The 26,909-nt window shown below is 56.0% G+C and overlaps 1 protein-coding gene across 4 annotated transcripts; it reads left to right on the top strand.

Moving 5' to 3' along the window:
* The first annotated feature begins 1,226 nt into the window (after positions 1–1,226).
* On the top strand, positions 1,227–23,263 carry CCDC102A (coiled-coil domain containing 102A). 4 transcript variants are annotated; one of them, XM_070770625.1, is made up of 9 exons: positions 1,227–1,334; positions 9,285–10,046; positions 12,757–12,980; positions 14,650–14,758; positions 16,774–16,890; positions 17,194–17,403; positions 19,013–19,183; positions 20,137–20,240; positions 22,634–23,263. In XM_070770625.1, exons 2-9 carry the CDS (start codon positions 9,444–9,446, stop codon positions 22,761–22,763), a joined length of 1,668 nt encoding a protein of 555 aa, XP_070626726.1. In that variant the 5' UTR covers positions 1,227–1,334; positions 9,285–9,443; the 3' UTR covers positions 22,764–23,263. The 4 variants fall into 4 exon arrangements, with proteins under 4 accessions (XP_070626726.1, XP_070626723.1, XP_070626725.1 ...); XM_070770622.1 differs by lacking the exon at positions 1,227–1,334 and adding an exon at positions 1,689–1,834; XM_070770624.1 differs by lacking the exon at positions 1,227–1,334 and adding an exon at positions 4,885–5,041.
* Positions 23,264–26,909: the final 3,646 nt, after the last annotated feature.

Below are 26,909 nucleotides of genomic sequence, written 5' to 3'. Positions count from 1 at the left end.
GGTGTGAAACTCTCAAATATGTTTGCAAAAGTGATCCTCTTGCTGCAAAGAGCCAATTCTTTATTGATGCTACTGCGCGCATGATAGCAACCATAATCTAAATATAGGTTCTTTACCATCTGAGCCACCAGGGAAGCCCCCAAATACAGGCATACCTTGGAGGTATTTCCAGTTCAGTTCCAAGCCACCACAGTAAATCAAAGTTCACAATGTATTGAGTTACACGAATTTTTTTGGTTTCTCAGTGCAGATAAAGCTTATGTTTACACTATATTAGTATAGTAAGTGTGCCAACAGCATTATGTCTTTTAAGAAGTACATAAACCTTAATTTAAAAATCTTTATTGCTAAAAAGGGCCTTCCCAGGTAGTGCTAGAGATAAAGAACCTGCCTGCCGATGCAGGAGACAGAAGAGATGCAGTTTGGGACAGAAGAGATGGGGTTTGATCCCTGGGTGGGGAAGATCCCCTGGAAGAGGGCATGGCAACCCACTTCAGTATCCTTGCCTGGAGAATCCCATGGACAGGAGTCTGGCAGGCTACAGGCCATTGGGTTCCAAAGAGTTGGACATGACTGAAGTGACTTAACACGCAAGCACATTGCTAAAAAAGTTTTATCACTTGCACCTTCACCAACTGGTAATCTTTTTGCTAGTGCAAGGTCTGAAATATTTTTAGGGTTATCAAAATGTGACACTGAGACAGAAAGTGAGCAAATGCTGTTGGTGCCAAGACTCGCTTTCCACATGAGACTTGTACAAACCTTCAATTTGTACACAACAAAAACAGAAACACAGCATCTTGCGAAGGGCAATAAACAGACATATGCCTCTATTGTTAATTACCAATTCAAACTAATTTATCTTCTTTATTTTTAGTTTCTTCTTCCACGTAAAGACTCAATACAGCAAGGTTCCCTCCGCCACAACTCTGAACTTCTGGTCCTCCTTTAACACGGATTCACCTCATCGGCCTTCCAGGGGACAGGATGTGGTAAGAAGACCGCTTCCCCCTCTCTCAAAGTAACCGCAGACACTCACTCTCAAGGCAGGAAGCCCCAAAGTGCCAAGGCGCACGCAAGTACCCCTCAAGGTACCGGGACCGCCCCCCCCCCCCACCTACCCCGTTCCCCTAGCCAGTTGAGGCCGGCTCTGCACGGGAAGCACCCTAGCACATCCGAGAAAACCTCCTCCCGGCTCCACCCACGCTTCTCAACATGCGCGAGGCTACTATGGTCCATCCTTCTGCTGTACAAAGGGGAAACTGAGGCCCGATGAGGTGCAGGGACTTGCTGCTCCGCACCCACTCGGTGGCAGAGCTAGCACTAGGAAGAATGTAGGTAACAAAAGCATACAAGCTTGGTATACAGCTGCACGTGCTGAGCCGGGGACAGGCTGTGCCCTCGTCTGCTGCTGGGCGCCTAGTACGTCATTGCCGCTCCGGGAAACTTGAGGCGGGAAAGCCGACCCCGCGGGGCCCCCAGACCCGGCCTTCCTTCCCCCTCCTCTAGGCCCGACGGCGGGGTGGGGCCTCCGTCGGGGTCCGGCCCGTTCGGTGGCGATCCCGCCAACTCGGCCCGCGCCCCTCTCCCCAAAGTTAGGCGCGGGTCTCCCACCCACCCAACTCTGCGGGCCAGGGTCAGAGTGGGGCCGCAACCCGCCCGGGCCCCACCGCCCCCGCCTCGCCGATTCCTTTCTCTCCCCTCCCCCCGGGAGGGAGGAGGAGACTCCGCGGCCCTCCCTCGGCCCTCCCGGCGGCGGCCGCAGCAAGCCCCGTGCCCGCTCCGCCCAGCCGCGGCGGATCGGACGTCCGGAGCCCGCTGGTCGCCGGCCGAGGTGAGCGGGGGCGGTAGTGCAGGGGGCCGAAAGCCACCGCGTCCCGGGAACTCCCTCCAGGCCGCGAACCTTCAGCGGGAGGGAAGGGGTTAAGTTGGAGGGCGTGCTGGAAGAGGAGCAGCGGGGACTCCCGCGTCCGCAGCAACCCCCAAACTCCAAGCAGAACTTCCTAGCCCCCTCCGCGGGCTCCCCTACCTCCGGAGCCCCAGCCTCAGGAGTGATGGGGCTTCGGGAGTTGGGGGAGGGGGGAGGGCAGGGCCGCCCTTGAAAAGCTGCGGGCGGGGGCCAGACCCCAGGGGGGCGGTGGCAGCGGGCGGGGGCGGAATTTGGACCTCTCCCGGGGGACCCAACGTGGTCACCATGGCGAATGCGGGACGGACGGGCGGCGCGGGCCAATCGGAGCACGACGCCCCTGGTGGCTGCCAATGGGGGGCCGCGCGGCGGGGTGGGCGGGACCGCGTCTCGCTGGGCCGGGAGACCCTCCTCCCTCATCCCGCCGCCGAAGTGCTGGGGAAGGGGAGAGGAAGTGAGGATTTAGGCGACTCTTGGTCGTGGGAGGCCAGAAAGGGAATTTCTGGAAGGAGTTGGGACAGGTGGAGCGACGGCTTAGTGTCATGAGAAGGGAGTGGGCCTCCGTTGTCCCACTATTACGATTGTGAGAACTGGTGATATCCTGCAAGCCTCCTTCCCCACCGGGGCTTCAGTTTCTCTGTCTTAAGTGTGGATTATATAGGGCTGTTGGGGAGGTAGGATTACTTCGTGTCGGCACAGATTCTGCCCACTGTTTAGACAAAGCTTTTAGGTATCTTGTTAGTGCCTCTCTCCATCTTACAAGTAAGAAAACAGCATCAGAGAGGGCGTGGCCTTGCAGGTATCAAACAGCATCACAGAGGTACAATTGGGGCTCCTGAGAAGTCCGCTGTACTAGAGTGTATAGTTCAAGGAGTTGCTCAGAGCCCCGGGGCTGGGGTCCACCCCATGAAAACCTCCCATCCTCTCCCAGCTGTGCTTGGCCTGACTGAGGACCCCATAGTGTAGGTAGTCCCAGGGGCACCTTGCCCCTCAGGTAATCATGACCCAGGAGGGGAGGCATCCAATCCCAGCAATCCAGCGACCCCACCCCCCCACCTGCCAACACACACCCAGGTTTGCTGCTGATCCTTGATGTGGACCAATAGCTGTACCTCTGGATCTCAGGTGGCCCATTTGTAAAAAAGGAGTTCTGATTAGTGGTCCAGGATATCTTTGGCTTCTCTGTCTGAGATGGAGTTACCTGGGAACAGATTAGGGGTGCCTACCCACCAGGGCTCAGGTTCAGCCTGCAGGCTCAGCTTGCCTCCCTGTCCTCTCCTGGAGGTCCAGTGATGGGAGCACGGGTGACAGGTCAGAGGGACAAGCGCCCACAGTTTGTGGGCTGACCAGCCTTGGGCCCTGCACTTATCCAATCAGGCTGTCCTCTGTGGTTTCCTGCTGGGCTCTGCTCCCTGCCCACAGCCAGGCCTGTGGCCACAGGCCAGCCCCACAGCCCCACCTGAAAGGTTCTGGGAAGTTATAGAGGGTTTCTGAGCTGGAGGGAGGAGTTGGGCCATCCCATCCCACCCCACACCCACCCCAGCCCCCTAAGCTGGGCCCCATCTAGGCCTCAGCACTGCTTACTCTTCTTACTAGGTATGAGCCATCAAAACACGGTAAGGACAAAATAAACTTGTCCCCCTGCGAGTCAGTTAGACTCCTTCAGGTAAGAGGCCTGATCCTTGACCTGGCCATGAGATGACCTCTGACTTTGACCTTGGCTACAGGCTTTGACACCTACCTGTCTCAGAGCCTGACCCTAAAGTGACTCCTGATCCTTAGAATGGTGCAACCCTCCCCGATTACAGAGAACCCCTAGCTGTCCATCTTCTACCCATCAGCCTGGGAAGCATTAGTGCAGCATTTGCTGTATGCTGGGCCCTGTGCTGACAGCCAGTGAGTCCAGGATGCCCTTGTGGTTTCTCAGTGTGGCCACTGCTGAAGAACAAGGAGGTGCCATATTGGGAGCACTAACATACTCTTTGTATGAGGTTGGGGAAGGCTACCCAGGGGATCATTACCCAGAGGTAGGTCCTAAAGGATGTGTAGGAGGTACTGCTAGAGAAAGGAGAAAGAACATTCCAAACAGGTCCACTAGAAGCAAGAGCCACCGGTCACTTTGTCTAGACGAGGCTGATGAAGGCCTTGCCTGAGGCAAACATCCAGTCAAAACATTCTTCTGTCCTGGCCAGCAGCTGCCTGGAGCAGTGAGGATGACTGTGGGGCTGGGGTTCAGGAGCTCTTGAGTCCCATGTGGACCTGTGCATGCTTGCTAAGTCACTTCAGTAGTGTCCTACTCTTTGCAACCCTATGGGCCGTACAAAGCCCACCATGCTCCTCTGTCCATGGGATACTCCAGGCATGAATACTGGAGTGGGTTGCCATGCCCTCCTCCAGGGGATCTTCCCAACCCAGAGATCAAACTCACATCTTTTATATCTCCTGCATTGGCAGGTGGGTTCTTTACCACTAGTGCCACATGGGAAGCCTTCCCAGGTGGCTCTGCTACCCAGTTAAGGGGATGTGAAGCCATGGTTCTGCTTTCTGCTCTCCACCCCGCCAGCCAACTTTGAGCACATCCTGTGTGCAGGGCCTGTGCTAGTGGCTCCGGGTGGCACAAGTGTCCTGCCTGGGTTGGGGGAGGCCTGAACTGCAAGAGGAGAGAGGGCAGCTGGCCAGGTCTGGTTCTGGAAGGTTGTGGGGATATACTCCCCTGGCAGAGTGGGGCTGGGGAGACCAAGGCATTTCCGGGAGGGAGGTTGTGGAATTGAGCCTGAAGGCTGGGTGGGGTTTCGGAGTCTGAGCGGGGCATCCCAAGTAGGGGATCAGGCTGAGCAGAGATCCTGAGGGTTTGAGCAGGAATAGACCCGTCTGGCTGGTGCTGGGGGTGGGGGGTGGGCACAGGAGAGGGGAGGGTGAGTGGGAAGGACTTTCTGGGCCTGTGGAGGCTGGTCCCTCCTCCACCTGCTCCATGGGGAGTGGTGACACCCTGCAGGAATCAGGAGGCCACCCCGCACACATACTCACATCCCAGGGGAGGAAGACGCTGATCCTGGTGACGAAGGGCAGGCGGGGTAGGCAGTGGGAGCCAGTCTCTACAACTGCCAGCTGAACCTCCATGTGGCGTCTCTCTTGGTGAGTGTGTATGTTACCAGGGCTTGATGTGTGTGTGTCTGCCCCTAAGGCTGTGTTATGTCAGTGGGGTGGGGGTAGGGGTGAGGGGGAAGCATTGCTAGGCAGAGACAAGCTGCCCTTGAGTGTGTACGCAGGGTTCCTGGTGTGTCCAGGGGTGGGCTTCTCCAGAAGACTAACCTTGGGACCCCCCCCCAACCCCCATCCATTTATACATGTGTGCACACACACCCTTCAGGGGACCTGGGCCTGTAGGAAGAAAGGCAGGAGGCCTGTCCAGAGCCCCTCTGACCCCCACTCCTCCCCACCCGCTCCCTTGAGCGTGGGTGCCTGGAAGCCATTAGGGGCCTGGGTGGCGCCTGCCCTGGCCCTGCACGACAGGCTTGGGATTCCTGGAAGGAGCAGGCCACCCCTCCCCGCCAAGCCCCATTCAGGCCTGGCAGCTCCCAGAGGCAGAGAGGATGTGGCAGCAGCCCCCTCCCTGCCGCCCTCTCGGTTTAGGGGCTGCAGGAAGGGCCCAGCAGACAGGGGCCTGGCCCCAGGGACCCCCACCTCTCCAACCCCCATTCCCAGCACAGCTCTGGCCTCTGGCGAGGCCACCGGGCTGGCACTCAGATTTCCTGCCTCCTTCCCCTCCCCCGCAGGCTCTCACATTGTTTTTCTTTTCCAAGAGCTTCTCCATGTGGAGCTCGGCCAGGAAACTGGGGAGAGGAGGGCTGCGAGTGTCCGTATATGTGTTCGTGTGTGTGTATATGTGTGTGTGTGCATTTGTCTGTCTCAGGGATGAGTATGTATCTTTGCGTGTCTCTATGTGTATCCGTGTGGGCATATGTATGTTTTCAGGTGTGTCTGTGACTCTGTATCTACAAGGAAGCATCTCTCTGAACATATATATAGTTGTTGTGTGTGCCTATGGGGCCACCTCCGTGTATGTGTCTGCCTGCCCACGTCTTTATCTATATTTACATGTATGGGGTTGCTTGTGTGTCTGGGTGTGCGCATGTCTGTGAATGCACGTGGGATCTAGGCCAGTCACCTCATTGCACAGGTGGAAAGACAGAGTCACAGTGGGTACTCAGCCTTCCAGGGATCCCTTGGGGAGTCGGGTGTACAGGGAACTGGAACCTAAGCCCAGAGGGCTGTGTCTGGGGGCGTAACCTAGTCTGTGCAGGTGTTACTGGGGTTGAGATAGACATGTTTGTACATACGGAACTATGGGTGGTGACACGGCATCACCACTTACTCAAAATATCCCACAGTTGGATGGTTAAAATGCAAATCTCCGGTCCCACACCTACTGAACATGATTCTCTGAGGAGTGAGGTCCAGGAACTGCATTTTAAGCAAATGTCCAGGTGAATCTGAAGGACTTCTTGCTCTAGAAGCACTGGCCTCCCTCACCCCTCACTCCAGTTCTACCAGGGGAGAAACAGGCCCAGTCTGGGGCAGTGGTTTAGATGAGGTTGATGACAGAGCAGGGACTAGAGCTGGTGCCTGGTGAAGGAAGACAGACAATAAACTAAGGGCAAATGCACTGGAGAAATACATTTGAATGGCCAAAAGTTTCATTCTGGTTTTTCCATAACATCTTAGGGGAAAAAACTGAAATAAACTTTTTGGCCAGTCCAGTAGTAGGATCACTGAGCCGTGCTAAGGAACTGTGACTGTAATAGTCATGAATTTAAATGAACACTGGTCCACAGTGGTGGAAAACCTGCGATGCCTGGTTATACGGGTGAAGGCAAGAGCAGGCAGAGCAGTGGAAGCAACCAGAGGCGGCACTGCCTGGAGAGACAAGAACAAGTGAGGTAGCTGGAACACTGAGGGCATTTGGGTGGGTGTAGCAAGGAGAGAAGGAACAGGGTGGGCAGTGGGGACAGTGAACAAGTCAGGGAATCGATGAGTTTTTAGTGTTGGAGCCTTTGAGAGAGTGAGTTTGGAATTGACTGTAGAGAGGGGAGGGGTCGCAGCTACTGGTAATGGCAAAGGTGGTGGCCAGTGGCAAGATCTGGTTTGTGTTTTTAAAAATTCACTCTGGCTGCTGCTCTTGAGGATGGATTTGAAGGAGGCAAAAGGGGACAGGGGGATGGGACAAGGAGTGGCTGCAGTCTCCCCAGTGGGAAATGATGGTGGTGGCCTGACAGGTTAGTGGTTGGGGATGAAGAAGGTAGGAGGATCCCCGTGATGGGTGGCAGACAGACTGACTGGACTTGGAGGTGGAGAGAAAGCCAATTCCAGGATATTCCCCACAGTGTGAAGAAGTAAAGAAGCACTCTTCTCCCGGAGAGGGCATCCAGAAGGAGGCTCCGGTTGTGAGGGGAATGGAGACAGGGAGTCCCATTTGACCAAGCTGAGTCTGAGTTGTCTGAGGGACATGTGAGTGGTTCTGGAGAGCAGCCCAGGCTGGGAGAGAGACTGGAGGTTACTGCGGACATGGAGAGATGGCTCAGGCAGGGGCAGCCAGAAAGAAGAAGGCGGCCAGGACTGGGGTCACGCCAGCACTGCAGGGATGAGCCCAGGTTGCCAACCCGAGAAGCTAATGGGGGACCACTGGAGAAGAGGAGGAAAACCCGGAGAACATCCTGGGAAGGAGTGATGCAAGAAAGGAGGGCTGGAAGGTGCCCAGAGCTAGAGAGGGCATACCTGCGAGAGCTGAGACATGCCCGGAGGGTAGGGCAGGGGGGTGGAGGCCAGGCTGGTAAGGCTTGATGAGAGAGGGCGAGGGAGGTGCACAGTGGGGAGACAGCAAGCATGGCCCACTCTGGATGGGCCTGGAAAGGGAGGAGACAGAGAAGGGAGGTGAAAGTGCCAGGAGAGACTTCAGCAGGGAGCAGGCTCCTTGGAGGGGGATCACTGGTTGGGGTGGGAGAAGCTGGATGGAGGGGCCTTTGACCCAAGGTGGGAGAGCCCCCCATCCTCTTCATGGCAGAGAGGAGGTAGCTGTGGGGCTAAAGGCAGGACAAGGAGGGAGTGCCAGCCTGATAGCTCCTCTTTTTACCACAAACTGTGACATTAGATGTGCTGCCGAGTGGGGGGCTTAGAGGCTGGAAAAGGGTGATGAAGGGACACAGCCAGACAGTATTGGGACACTCTTCCAGGATGCTGAGAGTCCCACCAGCAGTGCCCTGATGCGTCACCCAGAAAAGGAAGGAATAGCGATCAGGGCAGGTCTCAGGGGCTGCAGTGAGGCTCTGAGGGCCAGGCCCAGCTGAATGGGGAAGGAAGTATGAGATAGCCCAAGGAGCTGTTGGTGGTCAGCATGAAGCCACTCTGAGGCAGAATGTGGCAGACTGGGGACAGAGCGGGCATGTGTCTCACTTATTTTAAAAGGGATGTGGCCAACGAACAGCAGAGCTCAGTGGTTGGCATGGGGAGACACCTCACCACACTGCACCCCCATCTAGACCCCAGCTTACTTCCATCATACCACCAGCACGTGCACGTATTCACCAAACCCACGCCAGTGTTTGGACTTCTGGATGGTGTATCTGGATCAACTCCAGGGCTTACTTTTGCTGAGTCTCCCTTTCCTCTTCAGTAAATGTCTATAGTTGCCCTTGAGTCTGTTGAGAGGATAGCTTACATAGGCATGGCCTGTAGTTGGCCCTCCATAAATGTCATTATTATTGTCATCATGTGCTGGGACAAAGACCAACAGCCAGCCATCCCCTGCCCTCAGCAAACTCATAGCCTGGGGTGAAGATGGGGTGCTCACAGGGACACAGAAAAATAGTACAGCGAGGCTGGCTGGTGGAGACCTGGGCAGGGGCTGACCACCTGGCCTGAAGGGGTCCTGGAAAACCTCTTGGAGAAGATGCTATTTCAGGTAAGTTTTAAGGATGGGAAGAGTCAGCCCAGCGCAGGAAGAGGCTGGGAGGGACTCCTGGCAGCAGGGCCAGCATGGAAGCACATAGCATTCCGGGTGGAGAGCAGTATAAGCCATTCAATGTGTGAGATGGGACCTGAAGGTCAGGGACAGCAGATCAAGGTTTCAGATCATCCGTGGCTGCTCCAGGGTGAAGCGACTCAAGGGGGTTATCTGGAGGCCCGTGAGGAAGCGGCTGCAGGCCCTGGCTCACCATTCCAGCCTCACTGGGGCTCCTGGAGGCGACCAGTTGCACTCCTTCCACCTTTGCCCATGCTGTTCCTTCTACCGGTCGAGCTGTTCCCTTCGCTTCCCATGGCTGAGCTTAAGGATATGGGCAGTTGGTGGCCACCTCCAAATAATGGTTGTGTTCTCCCACAGGTCGGAGGGAGCGACCCCTCCCCATAGCCCGGAGAGCAGCCAGTAGCAGTGGCCATCATGCACAGTGGTTTCGCATCTGCTACGCGTCCCCCGCGCTGCCTCTGAGTTCGGGACTTCCAGCCCAACACCCACGAGCCTGCCCGCCCCCACGGCCACGCCATGAGCCACGGGCCGAGCCCACGGCTGGCCGAGTCCCCGCAGCTGTCCAAGGGCAGCCTCCTGACCATCCTGGGCAGCCCGTCGCCCGAGCGCATGGGGCCGGCCGACTCGCTTCCGCCCACGCCTCCCAGCGGCACGCCCTCGCCAGGGCCGCCACCCGCGCTGCCGCTGCCGCCCACGCCCGCACTGCTGGCCGACGGGGACTGGGAGAGCCGCGAGGAGCTGCGGCTGCGGGAGCTGGAGGAGGCGCGCGCGCGGGCGGCGCAGATGGAGAAGACCATGCGCTGGTGGTCGGACTGCACCGCCAATTGGCGCGAGAAGTGGAGCAAGGTGCGCGCCGAGCGCAACCGCGCGCGCGAGGAGGTGCGTCAGCTGCGCCAGCGCCTCGACGCGCTCACCAAGGAGCTGGCGGGGGCTCGGCGCGAGCGCCAAGAAGCGCAGGGCGAGAGCGAGGCGCGGGGCCGCGAGCTGGCGCGGCTGCGGGGCGCCCGGGGAGGCGTGGACAGGACGCCCGATGGGCCCGAGACGGAGCCGGAAAGGGAACAGGAGCCGGTGCCGGTGCGCGACGTGGGATCCGGATGCGAGAGACCGCAGGGCAGCCAGGTGCGCGGCGAGGGGCGGGGCTTCTGGGCGGAGCCTTCGCGCTGGGGTCCGGAAGTGGGAGGGGCTGATTGACCCGGGCGGGAGCGGTGGCTGTAGGGCTCAGAAAGGGAAAGGGCCTGGCACTTGGGTAGGTATCACACCTGATTATGGTGGTCACGCCGCTCCCATACCTGCTGCTGCTGCTAAGTCACTTCAGTCGTGTCCGACTCTGTGCGACCCCAGAGACGGCAGCCCACCAGGCTCCCCCGGCCCTGGGATTCTCCAGGCAAGAACACTGGAGTGGGTTGCCATTTCCTTCTCCAATGCATGAAAGTGAAAAGGGAAAGTGAAGTCGCTCAGTCGTGTCCGACCCTCAGTAATCAACAAAACCAACAAATCATCCTCTCTGAGCAGGAGCAAGTTGTAAGAACTTACCTCAAAGACATCCACTAGTCGCAGAGCTGAATCCCTTCATTTATTCAATTTAGAGAAAGGAGTAAACATTTTAACAGGTGTCTTATCAAAGCTGAGGGATTGGGGGTAGGGAGTGTCAGGACAATGTGAGCACAGAAGGAGGTACCTGAGCCAGGCTCTGAGGAGGGAGCTTCACCGAAGCTTTTCTAGAAGCGGTCCCATTTAAGCTGAGATAGGAGGAATTGAGGAGAAGGCGATGGCACCCCACTCCAGTACTCTTGCCTGGAAAATCCCATGGATGGAGGAGCCTGGTAGGCTGCAGTCCATGGGGTCGCAAAGAGTCGGACATGACTGAGCGACTTCACTTTCACTTTCCACTTTCATGCATTGGAGAAGGAAATGGCAACCCACTCCAGTGTTCTTGCCTGGAGAATCCCAGGGACAGGGGAGCCTGGTGGGCTGCCGTCTCTGGGGTGCCACAGAGTCGGACACAACTGAAGCGACTTAGCAGCAGTAGCAGCAGCAGGAGGAATTGATGGTGAAAAGTGCAGGAATGCATTACAGGTGATGGAAATTCTGTGCAAATAGCGAGAGGCTGAGAGTGCTTGGTAAATCTGGGAAAAGCCTCCGTCTTTCCATGGGCACCCTTACAAAATGCTAGGCTCTGCATACACACTATCTAGTTAATTCTCAGGGCAACCCAGGAAATACTGGCTTTACAAATGAAAACACTGAGGTGCTGAGAGGTTAATTACCAGTGGCTCCCAGCTGGTGACTGGAGTCGCTGGGAGTTGACCCCAGGTGAACTTCTCAGCCCATGGTGATAATAATTAGGCCATCTGGAACATTAATGATATGTACGGAGGGCAGCCTCCTCTGAACAAGCAAGACTCACCTGAAGGCTGTCTAGGGACAGAGTCCAGGCTCAGGTTGCTCCCAGCTCCATCCCCAGTCAGGCCAGCTCCTAAGATTCTTAGCTGCCCTCTCTCCTCTCCTGCCTGTGGGCTAGAGTGGGCACTGCTGCCTCCTGGTGGCTGCAGCCCCCTTCGCCGGGGCCTGACTGGTGCAGGTGACATTCCTTGCTCTTCTTTGGGGCAGAGAATGAGCCTCTGTATATCAGCCAGCCTTGGACACTGTTCCTGTCCTCTCTGTGTTCGGTTATGAGTCACCCCAGGAGGTAGCAGGTACCACGTCAAGAGCTCGGAGGATGCAGCCTGAGTTTGTTTTCCAGCCCAGCCATGTCTGTGCTCTGTGACCCTCCAGCAATTCCCTTCTTCCCTCCCTGGTTCCTCAGTTGGGAATTGGAGCTTTGGACCAGATGGCCTCAGAGGCCCCCACCCAGACAGTCTGAGATAAAAGAGGAGTAGAATTTCACTCCTCAGGCCCATTGTCCTAGTCTTGATAGGGAAACTGAAGGTCAGTCGAGGAAGGGACCAGCCCAAACTCATCTGGAATGACTGTGGGAGAAGCCAGGCTGGGACAGAGGCCATGGGCATCTTGGATCTGTGGTCAGAGGCAGGCCAGGGGGCAGACAAGGGCAGAGGGGAAGAGGAGCCTGACAGGGAGGAAGAGGGCTCAGGGTTGTGTTAATCAACCCTTACTGCTTTCTGTCTGGGAGCTGGTTCTGCTCTCAGAGGCCGCCTTCCTGTGCATCTTTTATTATTGTGGTTTAGTCGTTCAGTGGTGTCTGACTCTTTTGTGACCCCATGAACTGTAGCCCGCCAGGCTCCTTGTCCGTGGGATTTCCTAAGCAAAAATACTGGAGTGGGTTGCCATTGCCTTTTCCAGGGGATCTTCCCAATCCAGGGATTGAACCTGAGTCTCCTGCACTGGCAGGCAAATTCTTTACCACTGAGCCACCAAGGAAGTCCATGCATCTTTTACCATGTCACTTATGTTTCAGGTGATCCCACTGAAAAGTGGGATCTTTGAGCAGGAATCCCTTTTGAGGGAATCTCGTCCTTATTCCTTGTAGGAATCCCTGCTTCTGCATTCATCAGTGTCCCACCAAATATTTGCATGCTTCCAGCAGCAGAGAACTTATCACCTCTTCTGGGGAATCTTCCAGGATTCAGGGAATCTGAGTGGCTGACTCTGTGCATTTCTAAGTAGCGAAGGGGGAGGGTGTGGCCCTCCCTCTCCAGGGGTGGAGAGACAGGCAGCAGAAGAGGAAACGGGGGTCCAGAGGACTGTGTGACTTGCCCACGATTACCCACCAAGCTAATGCCAGGCCCTGGACCTGGGAGAGGCCATGATGAAGGCCAAGAGGGTGAGGACTCAGCGATCATTAGTCCAGCCTCTGCCTGGGTCCCCATAGGAGCTCGAGCTGATGGAGAGCCTGCTGAAGAACAGACCAGAGGAGCCAGAGGGCTGCTGGGAGGTGCGCAGCGCGGGGGCCGGGGCCCCACGGGGCAGCTCGGGCCGCCAGGAGCGCGGCCGCCTGCCCTGGGAGGACACCACCGTCGAGGAGGATGCCTCCAAGCTGACCGCCCTGCGGCTACGGCTGGATGAGTCCCAGAAGGTGCTGCTCAAGGAACGAGAGTGAGTCCCGGGAGGCAGGCAGGGGCTAGGGGGCGGGCCAGGCTGTACCAGGGCCTCCTCGGAATCACAGAATGAAAATCCATGTCACAGAGGTGAGACTCAATGAAAGGGAATGGGACTTCCCCTTTGAGTCCCATCGATTCTTGGGACTTGAAAACAGTGGTACGGTACCCAAGGACCCAATATGAGGGCTTTTTAAAATTAATTCAACTAATATGTGTCAAGGATCTGGGTCAGGCACTGTGCTCGGTGGGGATACAGTTATCCATGAGACCAGCAATCCCTGCCATCGTGCAGGGAGAGTGCCGTGGGCAAAAATCAAAGCAGGGAAGGAGGGATAAGGGGACTGAGGGGTGGAGGCTGGGAATTTGGTTTTGGACATTTTGAGCTTGATTCAGCAGAAAGGCATTTGGGGATGTGAATGAGTCTATAGAGTTCATGAGACAGGTCTGGGCTGGAGGTAGAAATTCAGGAGTCATCAGCGAATAGATGATGCTGAAAACCATGAGCTCGGGTGAGAGTGGATAGGCCAGAGGTCAAAGGATGGGGCCCTGGAGCCGACCAGCTATAGAATCAGAGGAAGAAGGAGGCAGCAAAGGATACAGGAGGAGGGAGCCAGTGAGGGGGAAGAGGAAGCAGGAGGAACCGTTTCATGGATGAGGGAGCAGTCAGCTGGTAAAGTCGGAAGAGGACTGAGCACTGACCAGTGGATTTAGGACTTGGAGGTCACCAGTGACCTTGATTGGTCATTTTTGCCTGATTATGTTGAATATTTAGTAACACCCCCTTTTCCATCCAGAAATTAAACACAAAGATGGTATAAGATAACTACACACAGAAATCTTTTAAAAATCAACACAGTGCCCCTGTGAAGGTGGAAGCAGAGATCATGGCCATGCTCCTGCAAGCCAAGGAGCACCAGCTATTGCCACCAGAAGCCAGGGAAGAGGTATAGGACAGATGTCCTCTCACCACCCTCGCATGGAACCAACACCTTGGTCTTGGACTTGAAGCCTCCAGAACTGAGATGCTGCATTTCTGTTTAAGCCCAGTGAACAAAAATCAACCTGTTGTACTAACTGAAATGTAAAGTGATACTAAACTCAGAATGGGAGGCCAGCGTGGTGTGGGGGTTGGTCATGAAACACTACATAGGGCCAAATACCCACGGCGCCTCCTGCACATTCAGGGCAGAGTGAAGGGTGAGGGGCGTGAGAGCGGTTTATGGGACTCCCACCCAGTGATGGTGACAAGAAGGGACTCCTCCTTCAGAGAGTCACTGGAAAGTGTTTTCCAGCTTTTCTGACTGCAGAGCTGTGTGTTCACACCAAGTCAGCATAAAACAGATAGAGGGCAATGGAGGTATTATTTGATGGATGAGCCCAGGGCCTGGTGCCCTGGAGAACCAGTCACTCCCCACAGCAGGGGCTGGACTCCCACAGTTGTGTGGAGGGTGGAGCTCGAGGAGATCGCACACCCAGGTTGCCTGCCACAGAGTGGGGTGCTAAGGCCTGGAGCACGCAGCAAACCACCAGAAGCCAGGGAAGCGGCATAGAACAGATTACCTCTCACGACACCTTGGTCTTAGACTTGGAAGGGACTGGAGGACTATGCAGGAGGACTCAGCAGAGGGCCCCAGTGGGCTCACCCCCACGTCTCCCCTCCCCAGGGATAAAATGGCACTGAGCAGGAACATCGAGAAGCTGGAGGGAGAGCTCAGCCAGTGGAAGATCAAGTACGAGGAACTGAGCAAGACCAAGCAGGAGATGCTCAAGCAAGTGAGTGTCAGAGACCAGGGTGGGCTTCCTGGAGGAAGCAGTACTGTGTCATTGAATTTCAGCAGTGGGAAGGGGAGAAAGAGGGGAATTCAGTCATTCACTGTCAAGCCCCAGCCCTATGCCATGTGGTGATCTGTGGACTGGGGCAGGAGGTGGAGGAGGGGTTGTGGGGAGAAGGCCAACAGTAACCAGGTAGATAAATTCAGAAACTGTGAAATTCAAAACACAATTAGAGAGATGAGGTGGTGAGTCATAGAAAGGTCTCTTAAGAAGGTTACACAAGGCAAGACCTAAAGTGATTAGAAGAAGCCACTGTTGAGAAGAGGCAGGGGGCAGAGTTCCTGGCAGAGGGCACAGGAAATGCAAAAGTCCTGAGGCCAGACAAGCCTAGTGTGTTCAAGAAATAGAGGCCAGTGTGGCTGGAGGGTAGTCAGTGAGAGATGAGATTGTAAGGGGATCCCACTGGCCTTGTAGACCAAGACAAAGAGGAGTCTGGATGTTCACTGGGCACATGGTATGAGATCTTGCTAGAGCCTCACAGCAGTCAAGGAAACACACTTGGTGTCCCCATCTTACAGATGAGGAAACTGAGACTCTAGCTGGCAGAGAGGAAATTCCACCCCTGCAGTTTGGGAACTCCTGCATGCTGGGGTCAGGCTGGGCTTCCCTTACTGCTTCCCTGTGCTCACCCTGATGGCCACCAGAGGGCGCAGCCACCCTGCTTTTCCAAAAGGTGGGTGGCTCACAGACCCCAGAGCCTGAAACTGCCCTGGAAGATTGGTCTTTAAGTAGAATCTCTTTAAGGAATCTCCTAAAATAAAGCTTCCCAGACCCTGCCCTCACTCTCCTGAGTCAGCATCTTTGGGGCTTAGGTCCAGGAATCTGTTTTTTTAATCTTTTCAAATTGTGTAATCATTTGAAGAAATGTGGGATCCAACTGTGCAGTTTTACAGATACTTAACTATAAAGATTCTCATTAGTATCTGGGTTTTTTTTTCCCATCAACACTGCATATTTAAGGTTCATTCATGCCATTGCAAAGAGCATTCCTCTGACAATTTTCCCTGCTCTACAACAGGGACTCTGTACTATTTTAGATCACCCCAGGCAATTCTGATGTGACCAGCCCCACACCCACAGGCAGATCCCCTGGGTGTGTTCAGCCAGTGTTCACTGAGGGTGCCCAGGCCATACACAGATACGAAGGCGGACAGACAGACATGTGTCTCCTGTGCTCACGTTCTTGGGGAGGTAGGGGGATGGAGAAGCACCCCTTCTGGGCAGGGAGGACAGGAGAGGCCTCCCTGAGGAGAGGGCATTTAGGCCAAGACCTGAGAGTGAGAAAAGTCAGCCCTTCAAGATACCTCTGAAAGAGGGCAGCGAGCAGAGGGAACCGCAAGTGTGAAGCCTGCAATGGACAGGAACTTGTGCATTTGAGGACTAGAGAGGAGGCTCAGGGAGCTCTGGGGAGGAGAGTGGGCGATGCAGGTGATGGGAGATGGCTTTGTGGGACCATAGGGACAGGTTGGTTCTTAGGGAACCCGGGGTTGGGGATATGATTGGCTGTATCTTTTTTTAATTAATCAGTTTATTTTTTGGCCGCACAGAGTGGCTTACTTATAGGATCTTAGTTCCCCAACCAGGGATGGAACCTGTGCCCCCTGAAGTGGAAGCTCAGAGTCCTAACCACTGCACCACCAGGGAATTCCCCTGGGTTTATCTTTTTTTTAAGATTAAGAAAAAAGGGCTACTGTTGCGAAAAATGGGTTTATAAGAGAAGGTCAGGGGGCAGGAGGGGGCACCCAAGAATGGACACTGGGAGGCTGGATGATAATCAGGGAGAAGGTGAGAGATGTCGGAGGAGGCAGATGCGTTCAGATTCAGGGTCTGTTCTGGATGCCCCGTGGCCCATTTGGGCACCACATGAGGCTCCTTGCTGAGCCCTCCGGCACCAGCGCCCACCCCTCCCTGGAGCTAGTGGTCCTCGCCTAACCAGCCTGTGCTGTATCACACAGCTCAGCATACTGAAGGAGGCCCACCAGGACGAGCTGGGCCGCATGTCCGAAGACCTGGAGGATGAGCTGGGTGCGCGTTCCAGCATGGACAGGAAGATGGCGGAGCTGAGGGGCGAGGTGAGACCACCGGCAGGGCCCTGGGTCTGGGGGCGCCCGGGGGGCCCTGCCTCCATCAGTCATTCACTCGCAGGAGGACAGGAACCAGCCACAGCCCTGGGTGCTCCAGTCTGCAAGGGGTGGGCCTCTCTTGCTCACACCCCGTGCGCCGTGAAATAAGCCCGGGTTAATTATAGCTGCTGCAGCTGGACTTGCTTCCTGGAGCCAAAACAACTGCCGGAGGAGGTGGGGAGGGGGAACCTCCCGCTCAGGCCTGCTGTGCCCCTCCCTGTGGACCCCTCCCGCGGTCCTGCCCTGTTTCAGATGGAGCGGCTGCAGGCGGAGAACGCTGCCGAGTGGGGTCGCCGGGAGCGGCTGGAGACGGAGAAACTGGGCCTTGAGCGGGAGAACAAGAAGCTGCGGGCTCAAGTCGGGGACCTGGAGGAGGCGCTGGCCCGGCGTCGGCGGCAGACGGCCAGCGCGCTGGACTGCGACCTGCGGGCAAGCCAGGCTGCGCTCTTTGAGAAGAACAAGGTGGCGTAGTGAGGGGGCCGCAGCCAGGGCCGGGGCGGACCACCTCCTGGGCGTCCACCTCCAGACTGCAGGGGGCCAGGGACCCTTGAAGTAACGACTACAGACGGAGGAGGTGATTGCCTGGCAGCGGCTCCTCCTGGGCACCCGCTGTGGGCCCGGCTCAGTGATACCACCATCATAGCTGGGTTTGTGGGGCACCACTGTGGGCCAGGCTCCCTGCTGGTGCTTTTTGCCCGTGCTATGGAGACTACTTGGCAACGTAGTGGTAAAGAATCCACCTGCCAAGCAGGAGATGCAGGTTTGATCCTTGGGTCAGGAAGATCCCCTGGAGAAGGAAATGGCAACCCACTCCAGTATTCTTGCCTGGGAAATCCCATGGACAGAGGAGCCTGGCAGGGTACAGTCCATGGGATCACAAAGAGTCAGAGACAACTGAGCAACTAAACACAACAACATCACTTAATCCTTTCAACAGCCCTTTTATCGGTCCAACAAATGTTTATTGAGCTCCAGCTGTGTGTAGGCCTTGTTCTAGGTGGTGGGGACACAGCCGTGAACAGACAGGAGGGACGTGGCCTCCCCTCTTGGAGCTGATAGCTGAGGGAGATATAGACGTTGCTCTCTCCATCACACACCTATGCTGGTCACACAGCTCCGTGGCCATGGCAGGGAGAGAGAAGAGGGGATGCCCGGGGACCTGGCTGAGGCCCAGGTCCTGGGAGGCTTTTCTGAGGCAGTGACGTTTAAGCCCAGGTCTCCAGGGAGAGTAGATGTTGACTGGCAGTGGACTGACTCCAGGAGGAAATTTGGAAAATGATGTGAATGAATGTCCCATGGTGACAGGGACCTGGAGCTTTGGAGGAACAAGGGAGGCTGCTGTGGCTGGAGGGGAGCAGGCAAGAGGGATGTGGTAGGTGAGGCAGGAGGCCTGAGTCACCTTTGAAAAGTGAGAGGTAGGTGCGAGCAGGTTGTGGCTCTGAGCGCTCACTGGCTGCGGGGTGGAAGACGGATGAGAAGGCAAGTGGATGGGGAGTCTGGGCCATTCCTGGGGGCAGCGGGAGATGATGGAGGCCAGGACCAGGCTGAGGTTGGTGGACATGGAACAAAGAATGGATTCAAGAGGCCATTTCACAAATGTGAAGACTGAGGGTTCAGAGAGCTCCCAGAGCTCAGGTGTGGACAGCTCCTCTCCTGGCTGCTCATCTTCTTCCCAGCCACTCTGGCATCAGATCTCTTTGCTTCCAAAATGCACTCTTCAGCTGACCCAGAGCTTTAATGCCATTTTGATACATCAAAGAGTCCTGACTTTATCCCTCCCCAGAAAACGAGACTCAGCTCAAGTAGCCTACTGCACACCTCATGTCATCTCCAGCAGGCACCCCAGAGTTCCACGTCCAGAATGGAGCCAGCAATTCCACCCACCTCTCACCTCATCACCCCCAGGCTTTCTCACCTCACTAGATGGCACCTCTAGCCTCCAGCTCCTCACCCGACTCTAGTGTTGGCATTTCAGAGAGGTTCCAGGGAGAAGGGACCCCAGTACCCCCAGAACCACCTGACCTCGTGGACTTCCCAGCATGAGCCCTCCTCCGTCTCCGCTCTCCTGCAGGAGCTGGCCGACCTGAAGCACGTGCACGGCAAGCTGAAGAAGCAGTTCCAGGAGAAGGTGGCGGAGCTGGCCCATGCCAACCGGCGGGTGGAGCAGCACGAGGCTGAGGTGAAGAAGCTGCGGCTGCGAGTGGAAGAGCTCAAGAAGGAGCTGGCCCAGGCTGAGGACGAGGTGAGCACCAGCCTGCAGACCTCAGCTGGGGTCGGTGGGGGTGGAGCTGCAGGGCCCTCCTGTGTCGCTCCGTGCTGGGTCCCCCGTGCCTGGTACAAGCCTGACTCTCGGGAGGCACTCAGGAGAGAGAGGGTGGGTGACAGGTGGTGTGTGGGTAGGAAGATGGGAAGAGAAACGGACAGATAACGTAGATGAGTGGTTGAGTAGATTAATGAATGAATGAGTGGGTGGATGTGGAGTTGGTTAAAGGGACAGGATAACACCATGGATGGATGAACAGATGGATGAGGGGATAGATGGACAGATGGTTGGGAGAGAGGAGAGATGGATGAGACGTAACAACAGATGTCTGATGGGTGGTTGGATGAATGGATGAAGGGGTAGGTAGATAGATGGGTGGATGAATGGATATGTGGAAAGATGGATGACTGAGTGGATAGTGGAAAGATGGACAGACAGCTGACTTTCAGTGGGTGGAAGAGTGAATGGACCGAAGGAAAGAAGGCAGAAGGATGGGTAGATGGGAAGACGGGTTTGGAAGAGTGGAAGGACACAAAAGTTGTATGAATGGGTGGCTGAATAGATCAATGGCTGGTGAGTGGGTCGGTGGGTGTCTCCATAGGCAGATGGATATTTCCATGGATGAATGGTCAGGTGAACAGATTCATGGGAATATATGGGTAGGTGAGTTGATGGATGGATCAGTAGCTTGGGGCATTGGAGTGTGGGTGGATTTGGAAGGGAGAGGCAACAGGCAAGAAGAGGCAAAAAAGGGATGTTCTACTGGAGGAGCTGGGCCTCAGTCTAGGCCTCAAAGGAGAGACAGGGATTGCTCTCCAGGAGGATCGTCCTCACAGAGGAACGGCAGGAGTGGCTGGTCCTCAGCAGACGGCAGGGCAGGTTGGCCCAACCCAAGGTAACTCCTATGCTCTTGGCTCCGTTCACCCCCACAGTTGGACGAGGCCCATAACCAGGCGCGGAAGCTGCAGCGGTCGCTGGACGAGCAGACGGAGCAGAGCGAGAACCTGCAAGTGCAGCTGGAACACGTGCAGTCCAGGTGGGCCCAGCGTGCCGCCCCAGGGGTGAGGACTCCCGGCCGGGGTGCACAAACAGGCAAGGGCGCTTCCAGCCCAGGGAGGCCCAGGGTCGGGGTCAGGGCTCCAGCCGAATGGGCCTAGAGGGGAAGACAGGGAAGGAAGAGATCCGGACGTCCTGGGGCCAGAATCCTGTCCCCTCCAAGCAGGAAGGGCCAGGGCTCGGAAACCAGGGAAGGGAGTGCAGGAAGTAAGACCAGCTGGGAGCCTGGGAGTTGTGTCCTGCAGTCAGCGGATATAGAGGGAGCAGCCAAAGAAGTCAGGCCCAACGCGGGGCAGCAGGGAGGGCGGGTGGATCTGGGCAGTCTCTGATGAGAAGGACAAGCAGCCTGCAAGGTCCTCAGGCTGGGGTGACTCTGGACCAGCTGGGGTCTGTGGGATCCCAGCCCTGATGGCAGCCCGGACCCCTCAGCTGCAGACAGGACCCATCTGCCTCAGTGAGGGAGGACCAGGAGGTCTGGGGGCCCACCCAGCATGCTCTGCCTCCCACCCCATCCCAACACCCCAAGAGTGGCTCTCTCCCCCAGACTCCCCTTAGAGCCGGGGTATGTCAGAGAACATCTAGTCCAGGCCCCACCCCATTTCACAAGCTCCCACCTGAGACTGATTTCCTGTGCCAGGCCAGGCCCTTACTTCCATCCTCTTATTTCATGGAATAGACAGCACCCAGTCTCTGCTGCCAAGACTGCCTGGGTGGTGGGAACTCTGGCTCTGCACTAAGTAGCTGTGTTATTTTGGGCCACTTACTTAACCTCTTTTTTTTTTTTTTTCCCAGAGTTTCCTCATCTGTAAAATGAGATTGATAACAGTTTTTATTACTTCTTGATTGTGGGAATTAAATAAGCTGATTTGTGCTTATAAAAGGACCAGGCCCATGATAAATGCTAAATAGTAGCGGAGCTTTAGTATCAGGGTCAGATATTGTGCCATGGTTGGATAGCATCACCAACTCAATGGACATGAGTTTGAGCAAACTCCAGGAGAGAGTGAAGGACAAGGAAAACTGGCGTGCTGCAGCCCATGGGGTCGCAAAGAGTCGGAAACGACTTAGCGATTGATCAACAACATTGTGCTTTAAGAACCACGCTCCTAGGAGAGACAGGAAGGAAAATTTTTTTCTCCCCCCAGGGGGCCGGCAAACAAGGAAACTAAGGCACAAGAGGGTTAAGGCCTTTCACTACCACACAGGTGGTGGGTGGTCAGGTCAGATTGCTTCCCTGGCCGTCTGCCACCTGAGCCCTTATTTGCAGAACATGTACTGTTAGATATGTGCTGAGTGTCTGTGGCTAAGAGCACAGGCTGTGGAGCCAGACCTGATAGCTGTGTGACCTGGGGAGCCAAGGCTCAGTTTCCCCAGACGCTTGGGATGTTGCCTATGAAGTGTCGTGCAGGAGCCCAGTCATGAGTGCAAGTCAAGCTCAGTGTCTGGCCAGCTCTGCCCACTCCACACCCCTCCCCGCCTCCCTCCGCCCCGCCACTCCAGCACATACCCCTCACAAGCACATACCCCTCATACCCGCCTAGCCTCAGGGCCTTCCCGCAGTTTTGGCCACATTCTTTGGGAGCCATAAACTCCCGAAATGGGCAGGCAGGCTGGCTCTGCCCAGGCTCTCAAGTGCTTCCATGAGGAGGGCGGGGCTGCCCAGGACCGCTGCCTCATCTTATTCCCCAACTTTTTGTGCTTTAATGTTCTGGGGACAGCTCACTAAATCACCAGGCAGTAATGGAGGCCCCTGCCCGCGCCCCTCCCCGCCGTGTTAATAATTCATGCCTTCCAGTAAGATGCAGCCAGGCGGCTACTCCGCTGGGGGTGGGCGCGGGGAGCCAGGGAGGAGGGGGGATGGGCATTTCCTCCACTGGCTCTTCTTAGAGAAGTCTGCCTCGTAAATTTTGGCTTTAGGAATTTTAATGTGGGGAACAAGGATGGAGGGCTTTCTCACTGACATTAGGGATGTAGGGGACTCAGAACCCCCACCCCTGGACTCTCTTCCTGTGGGCTTTGGAGCCTGGCTTGGGTTTAAATCCCAGCCGCGTTACCTTGAGCCGGCTGCCTCACCTCTTCAAGCCGTGCCCCCCACCCCACCCTACTCCAGAGCCAGCCATCCAGTTCAGAGCCCAGCCCCTGCGCGCTGTCGTCTGTGGGACTTAGTGCCTCAGTTTCCCTGTCTGTAAAATGGGAGTGACAGGAGCACCTCCCTCACTTCGGGGGCTTCTGGAAGGATGAAGTGAGACGAGGTAATGTTTGTGGAAGGCCCAGTCTGGTGCCTGGCAGCAGGAAGCGCTAGGGGAGGCTTAGCTGCTGTCAGCACCAGTGGATCAGGCTCGTCTCTGACCCTCCTGTCACCCCACCCCACAGGCTCCGCCGACAGCAGCAGAATGCCCCCGTCTTTGGGAAGATCCGCAGTGCTCGCTTTGGTGCCGAGGAGGCAGGGGACGGAGCCAGCGACCTGGACGAGGACGAGGACCTGCAGATCCAGGTGGCTTAGACCTGCCAGGGCTAGGCAGGACTGGGCGCCACCCCCCAACCCTGGGTGCCCAGGCTGCCCAGCCACTCGAACTGATGCAGCTGTCCGTGCTGACTCTGGGAGCAGACCCCAGTCCCTGCCACAGACAACTTCCTTCTCTCCCACGGTGGGCATTGATGGTCCCGCCTTACTGACACTCCATGGAAGGGAAGCCGTGGCCTACGTTTTATATATATATATTTTATATATATATATATATATATGTCATATATATATTAGTATATATGCCTGGGGTCTTTGGACTTATTTGGTTTTATAGACACAGGACCACTCCAAGGCCCAGTCAGGTGCCCCCACCCACCCAGGACTTTCTTGCTGGGGGAGGGGGTGTCAAAGGAGAGCTGTTAGGGGCCTCCATCCAGGCTGCCTCTTTGGACCTTGGAGGTCTGGCAGGGGCTGTGACTGTTCATAGTACAATGTGATAACCCAGTCTTTTGTAATAAATGGAGTTCATGTTCTCAGGTGGAGTCCTGAGTGTGTGGCAGGTGCAGGCACGCATGTGGGGGACAGACAGGATCAGCCTGCCCCGGCACCAAACCTGAGCTCGGGAATATTGATATGCAGTCACTTGAGTGACTTAATGAATGAATGTGAGAAAGAATGAATGAATGAACAGTGGAACTGATGAATGGTCTGGAATCCAGCTCCTGTGAGGGGAACGAGAAGGGATGGTGCATGTTTAATCTGCAGGAGACTTCAGTTCTGACTCCAGATGAATTCAGGTATCTGCTCTGGCCCTTACTGGTTGTGCAACCTTGGGGAAGTTACTTGTCCTCTCTGAGCCTCAGTTTCTCCATCTGTAAACTGTCTCATAGAGTCATCAGGAGAATTAGATGAGTTCACCTGGAGCTCAGTAAAGGTGAATTATAATCGAAATACTTGAAGGTATGCCCTGGAGAGGAGGGATTTGCCAGCTGGGTTCAGCCGTAAGGGATGACATTCAGGCAACTGACTGGTGGGCATTTACCCAGAGCTGGGTATGAACACACCTGTAACCCTTTCGTCATTCTCCTAGCCCTGCTCTAGGTAGTGACATTATAGATTTTATCTTTTGATTCTTAATTCCTACACCTTCTATAACCAGCCAGTGTATATTGAATCTGGTAGGAAAGGTTATTCAAAGCATGGTAGCATACGTTATTGAATCTTCGCAAGTTGAGGGGGCGTTTTGAGTCACCTGCCCTTGATGAGAGTTTGACATGAACTCTTAGCACCAGGGCCTGCTTTCTGCAGGAGCAGGCACTCTCAGAACTGTCCTAGCCCACAGGCCAAGGCGAGTTCCCTGTGTTCAGAGGTGAGCACGGAGAGGCTGGGCTCAGAGCAAGGGCCTGGCACCCAGTTCAGTTCAGTTCAGTTCAGTCACTCAGTTGTGTCCGACTCTTTGTGACCCCATGAATTGCAGCACGCCAGGCCTCCCTGTCCATCACCAACTCCCGAGAGAAGTTAAATTCAATTGATCAAGGTTGGGGGGCTCCCTGCCTTGGGGTGGGCAGCTGCAGTTAAGGACTTCTCTCTTGTGGCCCAGTCTAGAGGACCCTTGGGGCTATGGTGCTAGGACCCACAGCTGCCACAGGCCCTGGGGGCTGATAGGAGGCGCCAAGCAGGCCCAGGAGCCCCGCAGGGGATAATAAATAGGTCCCCTGTTGCCAAGACTGAACTGACCATGCTGGCAAGGTGGGGTTTGCTGTCATGCCCCAGGTCCCCTCCTGGGCTCCAAGGGGGAGAGAGAGGAGTGGGAGAAACCCCACATGGGCCTTTCCCCACAAGCCAGAGCCAGCAGAAAAGAGAAAAGGCTCTGGGGGAAGAGGAACATTTCCTGCGGGGGGTCTTGCTGTTTTCTCTCCCAAACAGGAAGTGGGCCCCAGAAAAGGCTGAAAGCGCTGCCCTTTGACCCCCGGGAGCCAGGAGCCAGGCACTCACAGACAGCAGCCCTGAGAGCTGTCCCCCCAGGCAGCCAGGCGGACCTGCCATTCCCAGACACAGAGCAGACCGTCCAGCCCAACGGGCTCCCCCAGACTCCCTGGCACCTCTGGAGAGATAGCGTGGAGCAGGGGCCCCATTACAGCCCCTGTCTGCAGGCAGGGCCACTCCTGAGAACCTCAGAAAAGAGAGGGTCTGGCCTCCCACCTCCCATGTACAACGGAGCCGGGAAGTCTTGGGAGGGAAGCGCAGCCACAGACACAGGGCTGGAAGGTTCTCTGGCCCTGGAACTTGTGCTGCCTCTGAGCAAGGGCTTGCTCAGAGCCCTTGCATCCTGGGGGTCATGGCAGCAACATCTACCAAACAGAAGCATCAACTTGGCTCACATCGTGCTTGAAAAACGATATTTAATGCATTGCTGATGTTAATAATGGGAAGTTTCCTCATAAAAAATGTGGATTTCCCCCTCTTGAGACCTCAGCAGGTCAGACCACACTGGGCTCACACTCCTGCGTGGCCGCAGCGGTGGAGGTGAGAGGTAGGTGCTCCCTGGAGGGGCACACAGGCACCCACGAACCACAGTCCCCACCACTCCCTGCAGCCTCCCCTGCACCCTCCTCGCCTCTGTCACCACCTGGTCCCCAGAAGCAGGCACGTGTCCTGCCCCTGGCCTCGTCCCTTCTTTGAACAAGTGAGGAAAGTGAGTGACCGAGTTGGGGTGGTGGCTGAAGACTGTGAGGCACAGCCAGGCCAAGTTCACATGTCACTCTCCCTCTCAGAACTCCTGCAAGCTCCTTGTCACCATGCGCAGGAGTGCCAAGGGCAGTTAACGTGTATTGAGCCACACCGTGTGATTCACGACCCCGTGAGGCAGGGCATCCCAGCGTCATCTCACTTTACACCAAGGATGCAGGGACTCAGAGGGAGCAAGTCACTGTCCCAAAGCCAGGGGGCTTCCCTAGTGGCTCAGTGGTAAAGCATCCACCTGCCAACGCAGTAGACATGAGTTTGATCCCTGGTCTGGGAGGATTCCACATGCCACGGAGCAACTAAACCCATGCACCACAACCATTGAGCCCACACTGTAGAGCCCAGGAACTGCAACTGCTGCGCCCACATGTCACAACTACTGAAGCTCATGTGCCCTGGAGCCCGTGCTCTGCATCAAGAGAAGCCCCAGCAATGAGAAGCCTGCGCAGCAACAAAGAGCAGCCCTTGTTCGCTGCAACCAGAGAAAATCTCATGCAGCAATGAAGACCCAGCACAGCCAAAAAATAAAAAATTTTAGAAATTATTTAAAAAAAGGAACCAGGTAAGGAACAGATCATACAAAGCATGCTCTCAGACCACACACACACACAAAAGAGGAACTATCCCAAAGCCACACAGCTACTTAGTGGTGACCCTGGCATTCCAGGTCAGGCAGTCTGAAGCTAGAGCCCACACTCCTGATGATGACCTTCCCCAACCCCTCCAAGGCCAGGCCCCATGTGGTACAGCCCCTGCTCTCTGCAGCCCCACCCCACTCCACAGACCCTGCAGCTCCAGCAATGTTGAACCCCCTTCCTGCCATTCAGATTTGCCCCTTCCCCTTCAAAGTCCCACCAGCCTCTCAAAGCTCAGTCTACTTGGTTCATTTGGGCTGTGTATTTGCTTCTTCCGCCCCAACAGATGCTCCTGGAGGGCAGAGAAACCTTCCAGCAGTCAGCACAGTGCCCTGGGCCTAGTGAGCATCTTTAAAAGAGGGAAAGAAGGAAGGATTGATGGCTGGATGAATGAGATGGTAGAAGGTTGAAGCCAGAACCACCACCACCACCGCTCCCCCCACCCCCACCCCCCACTCCGACTCCAGCTTCATTGCAATACTCGCAGGACTGGTCCTAGAAGACTTTCTACTGGTCAGCTGAGAAGTCTCCCAGTCACTGAAAGCTGCAGCAACCCGGGGGCAGCAGTGCCAGGGCCTCTTCTCACAGACCTGGAGTGCCCGGACAAGCTGCAGAACCTGACGGGCCAGACACTGCCCTGCCCGGCCCCTCCTCCCCCTGCAGCGTGAGGCTGGGGGCCCTGGCATCTGTCCTCCCCTTGATTTCCAATCAAGTTTGTGTTGCCCCAACCAGGCAGCCTTTAGGGGTCCCTGCCTTGAGATTTATGCCTAGGAGTGAGTCCCCACCTCCCAGTCCTCCAGGC

Source organism: Bos indicus, chromosome 18 (assembly GCF_029378745.1).
Source record: "Bos indicus isolate NIAB-ARS_2022 breed Sahiwal x Tharparkar chromosome 18, NIAB-ARS_B.indTharparkar_mat_pri_1.0, whole genome shotgun sequence".
Taxonomy (NCBI): Eukaryota; Metazoa; Chordata; class Mammalia; order Artiodactyla; family Bovidae; genus Bos; species Bos indicus.
Note: the sequence above shows the minus strand (reverse complement) of the source record. Positions and strands in the feature narration are given on the sequence as shown.

Bases quoted from the DNA above. Each gene is read 5' to 3' on its own strand.
- CCDC102A (XM_070770625.1), top strand. From the start codon at position 9,444: ATGAGCCACGGGCCGAGCCCACGGCTGGCCGAGTCCCCGCAGCTGTCC. The intron at 10,047-12,756 runs GTGCGCGGCGAG...GGGTCCCCATAG, and splicing joins AGAGACCGCAGGGCAGCCAG to GAGCTCGAGCTGATGGAGAG. The intron at 19,184-20,136 runs GTGAGCACCAGC...TCACCCCCACAG, and splicing joins TGGCCCAGGCTGAGGACGAG to TTGGACGAGGCCCATAACCA.